The 19,046-nt window shown below is 30.4% G+C and overlaps 1 protein-coding gene across 1 annotated transcript in view; it reads right to left on the bottom strand.

The window, feature by feature from the left end:
* Nucleotides 1–15,938, bottom strand: part of LOC106456927 (minor histocompatibility antigen H13-like) — a 21,949-nt gene extending 6,011 nt beyond the window's left edge. Inside the window, exons 1-8 of the mRNA XM_013916306.2 lie at nt 15,721–15,938; nt 13,073–13,171; nt 11,968–12,050; nt 10,953–11,041; nt 7,268–7,353; nt 4,847–4,972; nt 2,924–2,981; nt 2,086–2,206 (exon numbers count right to left, since the gene is read on the bottom strand). Of these exons, the coding sequence (XP_013771760.1) occupies nt 2,086–2,206; nt 2,924–2,981; nt 4,847–4,972; nt 7,268–7,353; nt 10,953–11,041; nt 11,968–12,050; nt 13,073–13,171; nt 15,721–15,915 (857 nt within the window). The 5' untranslated portion in view covers nt 15,916–15,938. The remainder of the gene's footprint in view (nt 1–2,085; nt 2,207–2,923; nt 2,982–4,846; nt 4,973–7,267; nt 7,354–10,952; nt 11,042–11,967; nt 12,051–13,072; nt 13,172–15,720) is intronic.
* Between the last annotated feature and the right edge of the window lie 3,108 nt (nt 15,939–19,046).

Here is a 19,046-nt window from a genome sequence, read left to right as displayed (position 1 = left end):
TACGTTACTGTATATATATATATATATATATATATATATATATGAAGAAAATTATACTGCAATAGTATAACAAGTTGGTGAACAAACATCCTGATGTTCTAAAAAAGTTAAAAAGGTCCATCACCTTCTGATTTTGCTTTTATATAAAATTTACTCTTAAATTATGAATACTTTCATTTTATAAGCTTCATTTAGGCTAAATAATTTGGGTAAAAGAAAATATTTTATTTTTTTAAAGATGCCCCCTACCTCGGTAGTACTGCCTATGCTCCTGTACTCAACACAGAAAATTCACAAAACAGTAATTATTTGAGTACAACATTACTGGCAAACTCAATTCACAATGGCCTTGTTATACACAGCATATCAAGATGTGACTGAGCATGTACAGGGAATCAAAAGAAAGCAAAAGTTTAAAAGTTCATAATACCTTCTGTAGTCGACTTAAGTATGCTGCACGTTCACATGAAATATGAGATTTCACTACAATTCAGTTCATATATAACACAGAGTAGTGGTACCAAGAAAACCAGATTTTAATGAGGGAGCACTGGGCAACTGAACAAAACAAGCAAAACATTTTATGCCATTGCCTTGCATAAACCATATTATAAGAATGAATGATCCCCACTTGTGTAAAAATTGAAATTAGTAAATAAAATACTATGTTAATTGGTACACAAAACATTTTATTAAGGCTATCAATGGTCTCCATCTAAAAACCTCTACATGTTTCAACAATATTTTGTCAGCCTCAAGAGTAATTTACAAGCACAAGAAATTTTTTAACAGGTCATGTGACATTACATTCTCTTTATTATTTACATAGCTTATTTACTGACCTTTCGCAAGGGGTCACACCATATACTAACACTAGCTGAATTTTCATCTATTTAATACTATACTACAGATTCAGTGATATATTTTGTAATGAAACTGTTAGCATGAGCTGAAATTATAATTTTATCCCATAAAATTGTTAATTTTATATGTTTTGCTACAGCTGAATTTTCAATTTTCTTACTTCTTACAATACATAATTTGATAAAATATAGATTATATGAACAAAATGTAAACTCATTATAGTTTAACCATTACAAATACTACCACATTCACACTCTGTTTAGTAAATTCCAGTCTTAATCTATTTTCAGGCACATTGTGCTACTATATCAAGAGTCAAAAACAAAACCAAAATAAAAGATATTTTTTTGCACAATGAGAAATAAAATCTTTATTAGTTATAGCTGACTAGTTTCGGTAAAACATTAATGGTAACTTTGTTAGTGAAACTAGTTGGCTATAACTAATAATAAAGATTTTACTTTTCAGTGTGTCAAAAAATGTTTTTTACTCTTAAAGAATCCCAGCCTTATCAATCAAATCTATTCTATCTTTGGTATTCCTTAAAATTTAATTAATCTTATTTATAGGTTTGAAAATTGGATAAAATGTTTCCTGTTTTTTAAAAACATTACATAATTGACTAGTCAACCCTTAAATATAAGGTAAGAACAAAATTTTTATGACTAGTCAATCCTTAAATATAAGGTAAGAATAAAATTTTCTTGACTAGTCAACCCTTAAATATAAGGTAAGAATAAAATTTTCTTGACTAGTCAACCCTTAAATATAAGGTAAGAATAAAATTTTCTTTATTTTTTCACAAGCAGGTTTTAACACACTAATTTGAACAATTCATTACTTTCATCATCTTGTTTAATACACATCTTCAAAGATCTGTTATCATAAGTATAAAATGAATAATTTATTGTGATCTACAATGACAAGATTCCTGGTTTACCAGCATGACAACAACAAAGGGTTTTTCAATAAATTGATGTTTCTAAGTTACCATATATATTATATAACCACACATCTAGAAGAGGTAAACTACTATTTTTTTTAATTTCTTTGAGTACTTCAATAAGCTGTATAAACTTTGTTGAAACACATGCTGTTTCAGTTACATTCAAATTATAAAATAAGTGAAGTTGCAATAAAACACACTGGACAAAAAAAAAAAAGAGAAGATACATGTAATTCAATTGATGGTACTATACTATTTAATGTAGTATAATTTACCTGTGGTCAAAACGAAGTAACAAAGCTATGAAGATTCCAGGGATTACAATATCTCCAAGCCCTAACATTGCAAAATTAGTGCCATACACACCCCTTTCAAGGAAATCTTGAGGAAAAACCACTATTATGAGAAAGAGAACAGAAGAAACAACTCTGTTATAAAAAAAAATAGGTATCAATCTTCTGTTTAGAGAACACTGTATATCTTTAAAAATCTTTAGAAGAAAAATCTAAAAAATTTTTTATAAATATGTACAAGAAACCCTTTCCAAAAAAAGTAAATTTGTGAATAGTAATTATAGTGTAAATATTTTCATATATGTATTAAAAAGTAAATACTTAAATAAAAATAACTTGGAAGTACAAGTCTACTTAAAAGTCATAGGCCTATAAAGCCCTACTCCATAATATTTCTACAATCAATGAAGATGGTCACAAAATACTCAGTTGATCACAAAACTCGTTTTGTTATCCAATTTCACCAATCATATCCTACAGTTTACCAACTTAAAAGATGATAATGTATGAACATTATTTAAACATTTTTCAATGCAAGTAAGTGTATAAACTAAAAAACTTCAAGCAATTTTTTCACCCAATACCATAAAAACAAATTTTATTACAATTCTTATAAAAGAGTTAAAAAGTAATAAAACTACAAGCTGTATTATACCAGTTATTTCATTTTTAACTTAAACATACAATCTGTTTCAACCATAATGAAAATGCTTTTATAAAGCAGTTCAGTTATTTTTCATTTTATGAGATTACTCTGATGGATATTTTAATGAACCATTATAAACATTTGTTTATTATCCCTTTTAACATAAACACTCACACTTGATAGGAGCTTCAAATGACTTTGCAACTGTGACCATAACATCAGTACCAAATACCTGCATAAAATATGAAATATTATTTTATAACAAACAACTACGTAACACATATAACACTCAATCAGCCTTCTTAAAGATAACTTAATAAACATGTTGATACCATACAAAGATGACAACATGTTAAACATGTTACAGAAACTAGCAGGTCTGGAATACAATTTACTAAGGTATTACTAAATCCACAGAGCAAAACATACAAGATGCGTAGTTTACACTTATTTTGGACGAGTTAATGCATGTTGACAGTATATTCGAACTTAAGTTTTTTCTGAATCACCCATGTTTCCATAAGAGTTCCATTGAAGTATGATAGAAAACATTTTTTGTTGAACAAGACGAGTAAATCTTAATGAACTATTTTTGCACTCAACAATATTAAGTTTCATTTCACCAACAAGGCTGCTGTGTTAGATCTTGTTTACATTAGGCCATATCAGCCAAGTAACTGGTTGAATGGAGAAAAAAAAAATAACAAAAATAGATATCAAAACAAATATATAAATTAATATAAAATGAGTTTAAACTTATTACATATATATTAAATGAAACATTCTGACTAACAATTTTAAACAAGTTGGCTTGCTTATGATTTTAGCATTAAAATAGTCATTTCTATCATATGTAAATCATTGTAAACATAGTGAATCTACTTGCCTTGTTTTTGATTTAAAACAAAGATAAAATTTACAGTTTTATATCAGTTTTAAAAGAATGCAATTAAAATGTACAACAAAGGTAAGCATTTTTAATTGTTGCTTAGAAAAATGTGTCACAATGAAAAATATTTCAAATATAAATATCATATAGGAAAAAATTTTACTTGCACAAACTAAATAAATTCTCATGTGTATGAGTTAACTAGAATCTTGCAAACCATGCAGTTAGAGCACTTCTTAAATGCTTGCCCCATTTCTTTCCCAGCTACAACTCTTATTTAAAGAACAGCTTAAATTCTTGTCTCCATCTCTTTTCAAAACATAAGAATTAGCTGCCTCAAAAGAGTTATAAAATGTCCAAACAAATAAAGTATAATGTTTTTTATTGGATAAAAGCAGAGTATTTTATATAATTACACAAGGTACAAACCTCTTCCTTCAGCTACCACACATTGTTTGAATCACAATTACAACAAGATTCACTGGAATATACCAGGCATAACAGAATTTTATGAACAATGAATACTACAGCCTAAGCACCTGCAATAGCAAGGCTAACTTATGATTAGCATGCTTTATTTTTTCATAGTTACGATTTATTAATAAATATATTTTACTATATTAAAAAGCTTTTATTATGCTACATTTTAATTTCAGGTGTCAAATATCACCACCTATACATAATATTGAATTTACTGGATTTGTTAGAGAAGATGAATCAATGATAAGATAATCTGGTTTAAATAATTAGTAGTACATAAAATGTCCTAAATTTTGAATAAAAAATAATTGGTAATCAAAAAATAGAATAAACAGTACAAAGAAGCTGAGTCAGAGAAACTGAAAACAATAAATAGCTGGTTACTTAGTAAAATTCTACACATTCCCATATACAATAATATTATTCAACTTACTTTGCAATAAGGATATAATACTGAAAAATGAAACAGTAAGTTTAGTGATGTTCATTATCAAAATAAAGAACAAAATAAGCAATTAATGAATATTTCTTAAGATTAAGAAAATTGCAAATCATATTTAAGTGACAGATTTCATCATTTCTATACTTCAGGTTATTAAATGCAAAATTATTTAAGCAGTTTATTAATATTAAGATAAATAGAGAAGACCTTTAGCTCAGCAAAAAATGCCCTAACAGTAAAAACTTTCATTAAAAGACAAAAACATCTTTAGCTCTTTCATACTTACCCAGAATACATCATAGATGAAGAGCCCACCCAGAAGAATGCAGCCAGTGATCACGCTGTTTAGGTGAAGAAGCTCTACCCCATTTATAGCAAAGGCTAAGCCAAACAAGTTGTTAGCAACCCAATGCTGTAAAACAAAAATGTTCGTGTACAGCGAACTAGATAGACAATTACCAGTAATCTAAAATTTGAACACACATACATACTGTACGTATGTATCTATCACAACTACAGTTCACCAACAGACTGTAACCAACACTAATCAAAATAACATATTATCGTACATACAGTTATATAGATGATAAATATTGTCAGAGTACTATATTATCATTAAACACCAAACTTTCATGGTGTATAATGATGCCTAAAATATCAAAGCACCATTCACTAGTTACCATTATGGGGTTTTGGCTAAAGAGTATATAGGTAAAGGAACAGGGAAGGTAGTGGTGGATAAATGTCCAATCACCAAATGTGATATTTAACAATTTCTTACATTTTGATAGAATATGTGCAGTGAAATAATGAGGTAATGTTTTAGATACTTTAATATATTTCTTAGACTAAAAATAAAAGAAAAAATAATAACATTGCCTTTAAACTTCAAGGTACTTCCATCCACACTTTTTAATTTCTTTACCTGGAGCAAATAACATCAATTTAACTACATCTTATATGTCATAAGCCACTTTGAATTTTGTCACCCACCAACCTTGATGAGCTGTAGTATTTTGCAAAATACTCATCTTACTGCAAAGTAAATATGGATATGATTTTAAACTATTACTTTACCTGTGACATAATATCACACTAATACAAATTAGGACCAGATTAGTTAATCAATTACCTACGAGTATCAATTAGTGTCATGTAAAGTCAGTTAATCAAAATTATGAATAATTCAATTAATGTCACTTAACTATTCAACTCATCCATATTTTTTGTTTTTTCTGTTATTACTGTTTTTGACTATTTCAGTTATTCAGATAGATAAACAAAATATTGTTAATATTATTTTTGATTAATGTCAACACAAACAATAATCAACTAATTGATATTAGGGAAAGGTATCTTATTCATGAAAAATTATTAACTTAGTATCCTTCATTAGTTTTATACACTAGTATATCCCAAATTGTCCTTGTTCTCAGTCTGATTAATCCTAACAATTAGTAGAGTATAATGTTCAAATGAAAAGCCTTCAGAGAAGATTCTTATTTCACTAATAAGTTTAACTGCTGTCTTGAAGAATAAGATGGAAAATCAATAATGTTTGGTTTTTAACTATGATAATGCTCACTTATAGTATTCTAGACATTGCATTCACTCACACAACAACCAATTTCATAGTTGGTTTACTACAGTTGGTATTTCATTGGATGATACAATGTACAGTTAAGGTGATTAGAAATTCGAAAATAAATACAATGTAAACATACAAGCATGAACAATGCTTTTCCCAATAACACTGCAGTTGAAAGGTAAATAAAATGTTAAAATATACTGTGTATATTAAGATCAGTGCTATACCAACTACAAATATCAACAAAGTTACATGTAGAAACAAATAATTTAATAATACTAATAACAATTTTTTTCAGAAATTAGGTTTTTTCTTTTACATTCTAGCAAATAACCTGTATATATTTATTTAACATTCAAATAAAAGTTAAAACAATTTAAGTCCTTAAAAAATAAAATGTTCATTTTACAAGTTATAATCGTTACTAATCTTGGTCTCTACCACAGGGTTTACTTTTACTATTTAAATTACAGATCACTATAATCCTTTCTAAGCATATTTTTTTTTCTTGTTCTGTTAACTGTTATTTTACTGTGTTTGTTAGTTCAGTTTTGGAATATTAATTTTGTGATTTTAACAAATAAAAGATATGTTGTACGTTGTGTGAAAAACAAAATTTGCAAGAAGTGAAACTGTTGTATTAGCACCTACAGCAAACATTAGATTATCAATGAGTTAAGCTAATTTGTAGCCAAAGAAATAAAATACTGTTATTAAGTGGGCTTTGCATTCTTTTTTTTTAAATATAAAATCCCAATGAATCTAACCAACAATAGAAGACCATTTTAATAAAAGTAACTTTTACATGCTCAGTTATCCTGGTATAAGCTTCACTTCAACAAATAAATCACTATATTAAACACCATTGTTTGTATCACTATATACTTAGTTAGGAATTCTGTAGTCTAAACTTTTTCTTAAAATCGTGTACAAGTTAAATCATCCCAATAAAGACTTAAATCAAAACAATCATTGTAACAAAGCATTAACAGCATGAGTACCAAACTGATGAAACAACATTCTAATCTTTATAAATAGAAACATAAAAAAGTACATTTAATTAACTATACTAATTGCCAGGTTGATTTTTAGTTTTAATCAAAAGTTAATATTAGTTACCTTTTTCCACAGATACCAGACACCCATTATAGTACATATGAACAGACAAACAAGATCCTTGTGGTCAAACTCATAGTTGATTACTTCTATATGCAAGAAAAATATTTATCAAGTTCTGATTTCTAGGTTAAGACATCTAAAATTATTAGCTTACAAATACTCAAACCATAAACCACTGCAGTGAAGTTTTATCCACAATATCAATGGAGTACTTATTCATAACAATCAACAACAATTTTGCATGTGATTCGTAATTAAATCAATGTCGTTCTATAAAAAATAACATTCATAAAAGTAGTCCATTTAAACAGTGGCACTTCTATTATTAATGCCACTAAATACCTTGAGTAATGTAGACTTAAACATAGTATTTAGTGACTCAAACACCTACATTTTCAAACTAGTGACCATTGTGTGCCTTAAATTATCATATCAGTGAACCTTACAACAATTAAAGTAACAGGAAGAAAACTTCTTAAATAACTGGTAAGAAGAGCTTCAGCAGATCTATAACACTGGTTAAAAATCTAAACTAATAACCAGTTGCCTAGCAAATACAAAATATAATAGATTAGGACAAAGAAGAGCCATTTCTGAATGACAGCATTCTTTATGTTCACAAGTCAAATTTAGGTCATCAAAACAAGAACAATCATCACTAGCAGTAAATAACTTCTATAATATGCCTGTCAGGAACTAAAGCATGAAGTCTTCAGAACTAAATGTATCACTCTTAAAAGTGAACAATTTCAGGAAGTTTTCTGTCAGAAGCTAACCTGTAAAGTTTCATTGCAAAGTGAGTCCTGGAAAAAAGTTCCTGGTAACTTGAAAGGGATATGTAGAATGATAACTTTCCATAAGAAAAAAAAAAAAAAACAACTCCTGTTTGGTAAAATAGTAGACTAAGTAAGCACCCCCACACTTCAAACAAAGATGACAGGAGAACCAAAAACTGGAATACTGCTGGAGACAACTAAGTTTCCAGTATTTCTGTAAGTAATGCTAAAATTAACTTATTTAACAAGAATATATTATTTTCCAAAATCCTATCTATGGAAAAATAAAAGGATTTAACAAAGAATAAATGAAGAGGACAAAAAAAAAAAAAAAACGCTTTAAACCTTTTTACATAAACAAAAAAGTAAAAAATAACTGACATACAATGTTGCTTCTAGGATTTTTATCAAGTGGGACAAGTGTTCCACTGACTTCCAAAAAGTGTGCCATCCGTGTAATGAAGCAGGTATATATATATATATATATATATGCATCATTTTGGCCAAAAAATTTAGTAACTTTTTTCAAAATTAACTGCTTCTCTGTACCTTTAATTTTTTCCCCCAATTTCAATCATTAATATCCCATAATATCAAGGAAATCTCCTGCAAAACCAAATGACATAACGCATCCAACCATGTTCCTCTGCATATCCAAATAAGCTAATTACTGTTCAGAATTTTTTGGTTACAATTGCAATCTATTGTTACAAAATCATTCAAAATACATTTCGAAGGGCAGGCAAACACACAAAATTAAAATGCATAGTTACTCTCAAATTATGAAGAAAAAATGCTCAGTTAATGAGAAATGTCAATTTTCAAAATGGATTTACGGATATTCAATTAAGAAAAAGCAAGGTTTGCCCCTTAACTTGCTTGTTTAGAGAGATTTAAAACTCAGTTATGATAGTTCAACTGGGCTTGAAATTAGCAGGGGCCCAGGAGCCAATGGCCCTAAAAAATGCCAGTGGGCCTGTAACAAGTGTCTGCTAGGTAGCCTGTGTAGCCCCTTAAAATCAAAAGAGCATTAAAAGTTTGACTCCACATAAATTGATTTCGGTATTTCTTAACCAAACAAAACTTATGATGAAACATTAACCCTTTCGAGACGGGTCTCAGGTGAAAGGCCATATCATCTCATTTGTGAACTCGCATTCAAAATTTTTATTGAACTACTATTTCAAGAACTTATGTCAATAACTTTGGTATCAAACTGTAGATTATAATTCAAATTTTTAGTACTATACATTACTCAATTTCTTAATTTAAAAGTAAATATTTAAAAAAAAAACAGATAAAAATCAATTTTTGTGTGTTATGTCGTATGTTGTATGCAGCACTGGTTCAAATTTGATGTTTGTGAAGTCAAAATACTAAATCTATAGTTTCGTATGAATTAAAAACTCAAATTACCAATATTGACAAGCTAGAATATAAAATAAAAAGGTCTTATCTTTACTCTTTTTTAAAAATTTCAGTGTTGACTGAAGGATAGAAACAAAAAAAACTCTTTCCATTTTTGGAAACACTCCCTTATATACATTTACTCCTATATATGACATGAATAACCAATCGGAAGCTCAGAATGTCCCCCTAGTGGCTTTCTCAGCCGATTTAATGGAGGTTGGTGTCATTTCTTTCTTTGAAAACCAATATTTCAACGAGATAGTGTGTGTTTTTAGTCTGATCAAAATTTCATATTTTTTTAGACTAAAATGAATCTCCATACAATTTCCATAAATTTTGTGCTATGGCCTGATTTGAGTTATGTTAAATGCTTGCCTAACAAATAGGGCTAGATACCCAGCTATGAATGGCTAATCATAAAATGGTATTCTGAAAACCATTAATGGTGTATTAGAGAAGGGTGTATTAATTGAAATGGCAACAGAATTTCAATTTGGTGCAAAACACATGTGCACAGAACAATTACAGTGTGATCATGCTAACAGCCAACTAACAGTTTTCAGATTCACATTCTCCTCCCAACATACCTTACAGAATATTACGCCATTGTCTTTGTCATAGTGTAACCAGTTATTATTATTCTTCCACTCTAACTCGTGTAACTACTTTTCTTCTATTCATAATCATGGTCCCATTGCTTTTTCTTTTGTTGTATTATTTTTCGGATCATAAACAGTTGGTTTTCTTCACTTATAAAAAATGTTTAACTTTGGTAAATTTTTGTGTGATTTTTATGCCACAACTTTTGAATATCTTTTGGCAACACTGGTTTGTCATGGGTAGTCTTATTCATAAGTACAAAGACTTTTGCAACAACAATTTTTTTGATTAGGAAAGGACACTACTTTAAATGGGAACAAAAGAAAAGATTACATTGACAGTGATGCATAGATATTCTTTCACTATTTATTTTTATTATTGAAGAACACTATTTTAAAGGGGGAACAAAAAAGTTACTATTATATCATGCTTTAGAGAGAAATTAAAGATCTTATATGAAACAAAAATCAATTAAGTTGTCTGAAAAAATGATATGTATTTTTTCATGAAATATGAGTTTACAATGAAATAAATTGAGATATGTTGATATCTTTAGTTTCTTTTCAACTTACATAACATCTGCTATTTAATTCTGATAATCTCAACTACAGAGTACAGTTTACAATGAGCCATTGGATTGGACCACTAAAACTGCTTGTGGGCACCTAAAAATGCATGTTTTGGGAGCCCAGCTGGCTCCCTAAAAAGAAAGTTAAGTGTGAGCCCTGTTCAATTGAAAGATATTAGTCTCATGTTGTATTGTAAATCAAAGACTTTCAGATTCAAGCCACATTTCTTAACATTATGATCTTTTGAAGTGATAAATAAGGATCAGATTTAAAAAATTATATTTCCCTTGTTTTACAACAATGATTGTGTTTTCTTTAATAAGAGCTAACCTTCTTTCTGTTCCCCTTGTCCTTTACTGAAGATCAGATGATAGAATTCATTTGGAAAGCTCTCTGGAATCATTTTATTCACAACTGGGCTAAAAATAAGTAAACCAAAAACCCACAAACAGTTATCTATATGTGAATTGCAAATTAGTAAAAATATCAGATTTGTTATAAGCCATATCCATTATGACACCAAGTCAAAACACTGTCATTATAAAAATTACTCATCTAATCAACAAAACTGGAATAAAAGATGCATACGATCATTTTGTATTTAATTTGTCACCACCTAACAGAACATGTTTTTTAATGTAAGCAACCACTATTTTTTGTACATTACATTTTATGTAGGAAAATACTTATTTTATTATGACTTGCTTTTCCTGTTAGTAAAAACTTCAACAATTCTTGTTAAAATTCTTATTACTTCATATGACACCAAGTAAGTTATCTTAAAAACCTCTGATGAATTAACAGAACTATACTGTACTTTTCATTCTAAAAGACCACATTTGGACAACAGATAAAGTAGGCTTTAAACAAAAAGTTAAACTACAGTAATATGGTGAAGAATTTTGCAAGAAAACTTAAATGTACTGCTCTCCAAAAAACAGAAGAATATAAAACATAAAATACTCCAATGTAAAATTCTCACTTTAACTTTTAAAGTAGCTACACTTCAACATTTTTTATTTTACTTTAGTAGCCATGCTAGAATTTAAATTTCAAAACTTTTTACTAGATGTTTCAAAAACTCTTAAATTACCTGGTAATCAAAAAAAGAAAAACACTAAACTCTGATTACTTATAAAATTGTATTGGTATTACTGTTCTTATAATTGTCTAAAGAAATGTTCTGTAAATACTTGTCATTAATGCAAACATACAAAACAAAAACATTGTGTAGTAAGTCCCTATAATTAATTTACAATGATAAAGTATAAACTTTGATAATATGATCAACTTTCAAAGTTTTCAGTTAGTCTTAATGAGCATGGAAATCAGCTGGAATACATACCTTAAAATGTGTGCTAGTGCCAAAACTCCCAAAAAAAAGAAGTAACCGGTAAGAAGCAAATTTATGTATTCTTTTGAAAAAATCTGTAAAAAGACACAAACCTGTTTTACAGATCTTTTCATTCAAACAGAAATAAAAACTACTTAGAAAATATGAAGCTATCCACAGTAACAACTTTAATCTACTCTGCAAGAAAAGTAGTCTTTCACAAATTTTATTTTACAGTTTAGTAAATAAATACACTGAATTAATCGTGTCTGAAAAAGCAACATTTATAAATCAACTCAACCAGTTTTTAAGAACCAGTAAATGACAATAAAGATGTTCTTAAACCAATTAAATTCTCATAAAATATATAATGGAGTGTACGTTCAATGAACGTACGAAAATAAATATTATATTTTATAATTTCAGAAATTAACAGTAAATACATTTCAAATTGTTTCAATTTTTATAGTAAAAAATAGGAAAAATACACAACTTTATATATAAGCAATAGAACAAAAAAATTAAAACATATATTTAGCTCCCTCAGCAGAATATATATAAAGTGGCCATATTCTATAAGCCAAATCTATGGACACTTGTACAGACATATGTACCTGCATTCACCATAATTCAAGATGCAAGCAATATTTATACTTCTCTGACAATAACATTTTCACTTGTTAACAGTTAGTTCAAATACCCACTAAATCTCATGCCTTAATAACATTGTCATATTCTAAATAAAAAGAAATGAAAGAGTAAAAATGTTCTATGGCATGTTCAAGCTACAGCAACTTCAGCAGTTTCATCATATGATGCTGCTAAATCTAAACTAATAATCACAATAATAAAAAACTGGCTGAATATTTCTTATATATTTCTGTATGGATATTTCAAGGACAATTTTTTGAAAAGGGAAAACTTTCAGGTTTATCTTTTCCCCGAGATTAACATTCCTCACACGGAGAGCAACCCTGGAATTCACGAATGATATGTCACGCTAGCTATATCTCACTCTATGTTATGGGAATTTTTAACAAATACTTTGAAATCTTCTTTCATATACTTCATTTGATGATGTTAATATCACTAGATGAAACTGGTTTATGTTCCTTACCTTGAAGAATATGTAAATTCCCAAAAGTGCACCACTTGCAATCAATGGGAACATGGCAGCATCTCTGTGAGACATGGTGTCAGGTTTTTCTCCAGATTCCTAGTAAAAGACAATTTTACAAAGTACTAAGCATAATAAAAATATTAAAAAACATATGCTCACCCTCTGTTTTACTGTGAACAAGGATATAATACTGCTACTACTACACGCTTTGACTACAGAACATGTCTTCTATACTAACACTGCAGGGAAGTAAAAGTTTTTTTATTAGATTCCACACATTTAGCATTACAAACCTTTGGAATTCCACTCCTCCACACACACACTCATTCTTTACTGTATGACACCTGTTAAATTTTTCACATATGCAAATAGAACTAATTAGATCATTCAAGCACATCTTTTATGATTTGAAAACTGTAAGAATGTGTTTCTTAAGTTCAAACAAGCCACATAAGGATACCTATAGTGACTTTTATATTTCATATCTGTTTTCTAAAGTACCAGTAACTTTTTATTCCTCCTTATTTCCAATTTTTTACAAAACTAGAGTAAAAAAAAAATTTATACATAATCCTAAGTCTTCTCAACTTCTCATGAGGTTCTTCTGTTCATCTCTAAAGGCGATTTTGATATTTTTCCATGAAACTATAAATTACAGCTCATACCACTTTACAATGATGTATATAATTTACAATCAGCTTTAACCAAATATATTTAAAAATCACCTGTAGCTATTCTCAAAGCTGCACTTCATTAGTAATTGTTCAGACATGTTGTGGCATCACAGAAAGATTGGAGTTTATAGGATGTTATAATCTTAAATGATGAAAGTTTCTTTTCAAATGTAAACATATACTTTCGATTGAACAGAATCTTTTTTTTTTTTCATTTAACTGATAAATACATGGTTTATAAGCAAGACTCCTTGGAGCTACATAGAAATAAAAGTTGGAAAATTATTTTTTTACTTTTCTTTGTCAATTACACTAAATATTTATAAGTGAAAAACTAATGTAATAATTAATTATTATTTTTACATACATTTTGTAGTTAGATGTGCAAGATTAAAGACAAATTACAGAATCAAGCAGTACTGAAAATGTCCTATTCATCAGTGTTCTCTTGTCTTACATTTATTATTGTTCTTAGTTATCATGCAAGGACACTTTAATTATGAAGACGATCAACAATGTAAACATTTTCCTTTGCATTAACTTATTTTATTTTCTAAGATATTCCACAACATAACAATAACAAATTTATTTTGTTTTATTTTCCCAGTGATTTACTTCATGTTTAAACTTATGCACAAATAACATACCTATATGTTTATGATGTCGATATTAACACCATTCATTTAAAACTAATGACTTTGAATCTTCCACTGTCATTTGTATCATAATGCCTCAAGATAATAATATCCCTGTTTTCAGTTCTTATAGTAACAAATTTTGACATATAGTTAAGTGAACTAATCCAATCCAATCATGACAATTATTGCTTTAATAACTAACACCACTATTAAAATACACACTACAGCATACAAAACATTAAGTAATTCCAGAAAAATTATATTAAATAAACAAAACTGATAGCCTAATAATTTGTCTCTTCTTGTAACTACATCAGTAATTTGTGCCAAAAAAAACACATAATCACAAAACTTTTGATTAGATACATGACAATAACAGTACACATTTTCAAGCAACAATTCTGTATTAGCAGTGAGTCTTCACAAAAACTAGGCAGTTCTTGTTATTCAAGGACATATTAACTGTAATAATACAACAGTGATTTATTGATCATTAGCACATATATAGAGTTCTCTCATTAACATATCAGAGGCTCAACACTTCAAAACATATTTATGTGTATAACTTTTAAATTATAGTGTTAGTATGTCAGAAACAGCTAAATAAACACAGAAAATGAAAAAAAATAAACCTGATAATTAATGTGAAGCAGCTGTTCCTTAAATTCTATATCTATCAGATTCCTTTATTATATCAAAAACTACTTATGCCAGCATTCCATAATGTGTGTGGAGCATGCCCCACAGGGGGGCACAGATGATCTCTTGAGGAGGGGAGCATGAGCAATAAGGAAAAATTAAGCATTTTAATATATTTTATCTATGAAAATAATAAGTAATCACTACAACACATATAACATTCTAATGTGTATCCGTGTATTATATCACATCACTTAAGCTCATGCAATAACCAAATAATGTAGTTTGTTACATACTGCAATTGTTGAAATTACATTTGGCACATCTTTTAAATTTATAGTACTAGTGAAAATATTAAGAACTTAAGACTCTTATGGATCCTTCTTCGATTTAAGTCTGTAATGACTGTATACAATTTACAAATATCACTTGCCTTATTCAACTTTGAAGATTCTATTTTCGTAATTTTATATTATAAACTTTAAAGTTTACTACTTTCACCTTCTTAACAAAGTAAAATATTCCGAAAAGAGCTACAATCAATAACGTACTTAATATGATAGTTGATACCATATTTTTATTGACAATGTCAATGGTCTGTAATTGTAAATAGTGAAGAGTCATTTGTAAACGTGTCCACTCTATTTATTACGTTAATAACAATATGTTATACGTATTTAAATACATTACCTACCTTTTGTTCCTTATGGTGCTTCACAGATCGGAAAGAACCAAAGAAAATTGGCAATATGGCCATCAAAATTAAACTAGTGTACGCAAAGGCCATTCCTTCAGGTGTTGCTTTCCACTTCTCTGTTGCATTTTGGCTAGTTTCATTTAAAGTAGCATTTAGTTCAGAGATCGTCTGGTTCACGTTGACATCCGCCATAGTGCTGTACTTCCAAGTGACTCGTCAGTAACGGCCAGTTGCTATTCTCGAACGCAACGTGTGATTCAGGGAACGCCCTCTGATAGCTAGCGATGAAAAAGTCTAATATATTATGTAAAAGACCTAAATTTCATAATTTGAAAATTATCATTTTACTCTTTTTACAATTATTGTTTAAGTATAACCCTATTATATTGTACTAATACCTTATTATTTTATGATCTTTTAATTATATACTATATGTAACTCACTATGGATTGGTACTCAGAGCCATTATTTTTGGGTATGTTTTTTTTTAAAGCAAAGCCACATCGGGCGATCAGCTATGTCCAGCAAGGTGAATCGAGTCTCTGATTTTAGTGTTGTATATCCTTATACTTACCGCTGTTCCACCGCGGTATATCATTTTTGGAAACTGGGTACAATTAATATTAAGATTTATTATAATCAGAAAATCCATATTGCAAGTACGGGAATCATATGACCACTCCAGATGAGAGCAGTCTTATTTATTTTTACGGTTTGATTTTGATATATAAGCTAGATCTATAAATATCGAAAACGCCCTTTTTATCGCAGATCCTGTCGCTTTGTGTGGTGACTACTTTCCACTTTGTTTTATTTTGTACAAGACTCAAATTGTGTGTTTTTCAATTATTTCAGGGACGTATTATATCTTATCTCAATTTTTGCAATATTCTGTTTCTCCAGTGGGGATGAAAGAGGCACTATCTGTCTCTCTGGGTGGCATACGTTTCTTATGGTTACCAGAATAATTTTTCAGCGCAGACTTTCACACTTTTATATTTATCTTTATGTTGCGTATCTGCTCGTTTGTTAATTTCCGGTATAAATTATTTCCGAGAAACTTCAGCGATACAAGTCCTTTCTTAACTAAAACTAGTTTATTCTTTCTCGATACGACTTTGTAATACACAGAATTTCCACAGTCACTTTATACTTAACTACTTTTATAAACACAGGCTATAAATCACAGTGATTCACACACTTTACCTACGGGGCCTACTGTTTGCTTGACTCTATCTCTCTCTCTCTATCTCTCTCTATACATATATATATATATATATATATATATGCAATTCTAACCTAGCTTTGTTTGCCGGGCTTATATACTAAAAAAAGAGAGCGCCTGGAACAAACTAGAGTTGCCAGGAAAATTCATGATCCTTCGAGAATCTCATCACGTGTTACCAGCGTACGTGACATCCGCTGTCATAACACTGCCCCTTCCTTAGTATTGTTCGTCTCGAACAATAGCCACTTACTTTAAACCTATAGATAATTAACAATAACTTGATTAAATGTACAGAATTTACGAACACAATATTAAAATACAACAAAGTCTCTTACTTTTACAGGACGTATCTTCTTCCGTACTGGTCTCTGTCTCATTGCCTTCTGCTTCACGTGGGGTTCATCTGCTCCATCAGGAAATGTTCCATTATCGGTAACAGTCACATCAGTGGTAGTAACTTCATTGACGGCTTCACTGTTTCCCTTCTCTAAACCGGGTAGAGTTTCTTCTTCGACAGTGGCTTTTCGTTCCAACTGAAATGTCCTGGACTGTGATAACGCCAAAGCATGTTGGCATGCACCACCTTTGGCTTACATTGCCGACAAAATTTTATTTGGAAAGTCACGTCTGTTAGACGATCCACAATGTCATATGGGCCTTCCCATGGAGATGACAACTTAGGAGACTTCTCTTTGGTCTTCATGGGATTATACAACCACACCTTGTCTCCTGGTACAAAGCTGACTTCAGTAGATCTCTTATCATAACATAGCTTCATAGAATCAGCAGACGTTTTCAACTTTGAACGCACTTGATGGTGAATATCATCAATCCTTTCCGATAACACTTTCATGAACTCTGGCACATTTTCAGGCAACTCTTCGTAAGGTGGGCGTCCTGTTATCGGGTCCACTGGCAACCGAAGTTCCCGACCAAACATCAACTTTGCTGGGGTGTATTCAGTGGCTTCATGCTCTGCTGTTCTATAGGCCATCAACAGTGGAGGGAGTGAGACATCTCAGTCATCTTGGCGGCTATTACAAAACTTTGCCAGTTCCTGTCCCAGTGTCCAATTGTACTTTTCTACCATCCCATCAGACTGTGAGCGAAGTGGCGTTGTCCTGGTCTTTCGTATGCCAAACAACTTGAAGCATTCATGGAAAACAGCTGATTCAAAGTTACGGCATTGATCTGAATGCAGTTCGTATGGCATACCAAACCGGAAGAAGAAATCACTAATAGCCGAAGCTATAGTTATATCTTCCTGATTTGGTATTGCATATGCCTCAAGCCACTTGGTGAAATAATCCTTCACCACACAAATGTACTTGGTTCCGCACGAGTTTGGGGCAATGGACCAGCAATGTCAATGGCCACTCTTTCCATTGGTGCGCCAACTTGATATAACTTCATTGGAGCATGTCCCTTATGCTTGGGTCCCCTGTTAGCACAACATGTACTGCATGTTCTGCACCATTCTTCCACATCTTGCCTCATATCTGTCCAGTAAAATCTCTGTCGTAGGTGACTCAATGTCTTCTCAACTCCGAGATGTCCTCCTGTTAAACTATCATGGGATTGACGCAGCACAATTTCCCGTAACTTTCTTGGTAGAACTGCTTGCCAGGTCGTCACTTTTCCATCTGCAGTTTCCCATCTCAGGAGAAGAATACCATCTTCAAGCTTCAACTGGTCTCATTGTACCCAATAGTTCTTTGTCACAGGGCTTAAGCTAGACACCTTCTCCCAAGCAGGGCGCAAAATGTTTGCTTTTAAAAAAATCAATTACTGGCTTCAAATCTTGGTCTTTCTCCTGCTCTGCTTTAACATGTATACCTGGTTCCATTTCACCATCATCAACTTCTTCAGTCACTTTGACTTCAGCTTGATGGCACCTGGTTAGTTCAACCTCTCTTTTGCAGCAATGTCTGTAGTCATTTTTGCAGGGTCTTCGGCTCAGTCCATCAGCATTTCCATGAGATTTTCCTTCTCTGCATTCAATGTCATAATTATACTGGTCCATCTTTCCGATCCAACATGCCAGTTGTTCCTCTGGGTTCTTTAATGATCTTAACCAGCGTAATGCAGCATGGTC

Source organism: Limulus polyphemus, unplaced genomic scaffold (genome assembly GCF_000517525.1).
Source record: "Limulus polyphemus unplaced genomic scaffold, Limulus_polyphemus-2.1.2 Scaffold272, whole genome shotgun sequence".
NCBI classification, from domain to species: domain Eukaryota; kingdom Metazoa; phylum Arthropoda; class Merostomata; order Xiphosura; family Limulidae; genus Limulus; species Limulus polyphemus.
The sequence above is the reverse complement of the archived record's forward strand: the minus strand, read 5'-3'. Positions and strand labels throughout refer to the sequence as shown.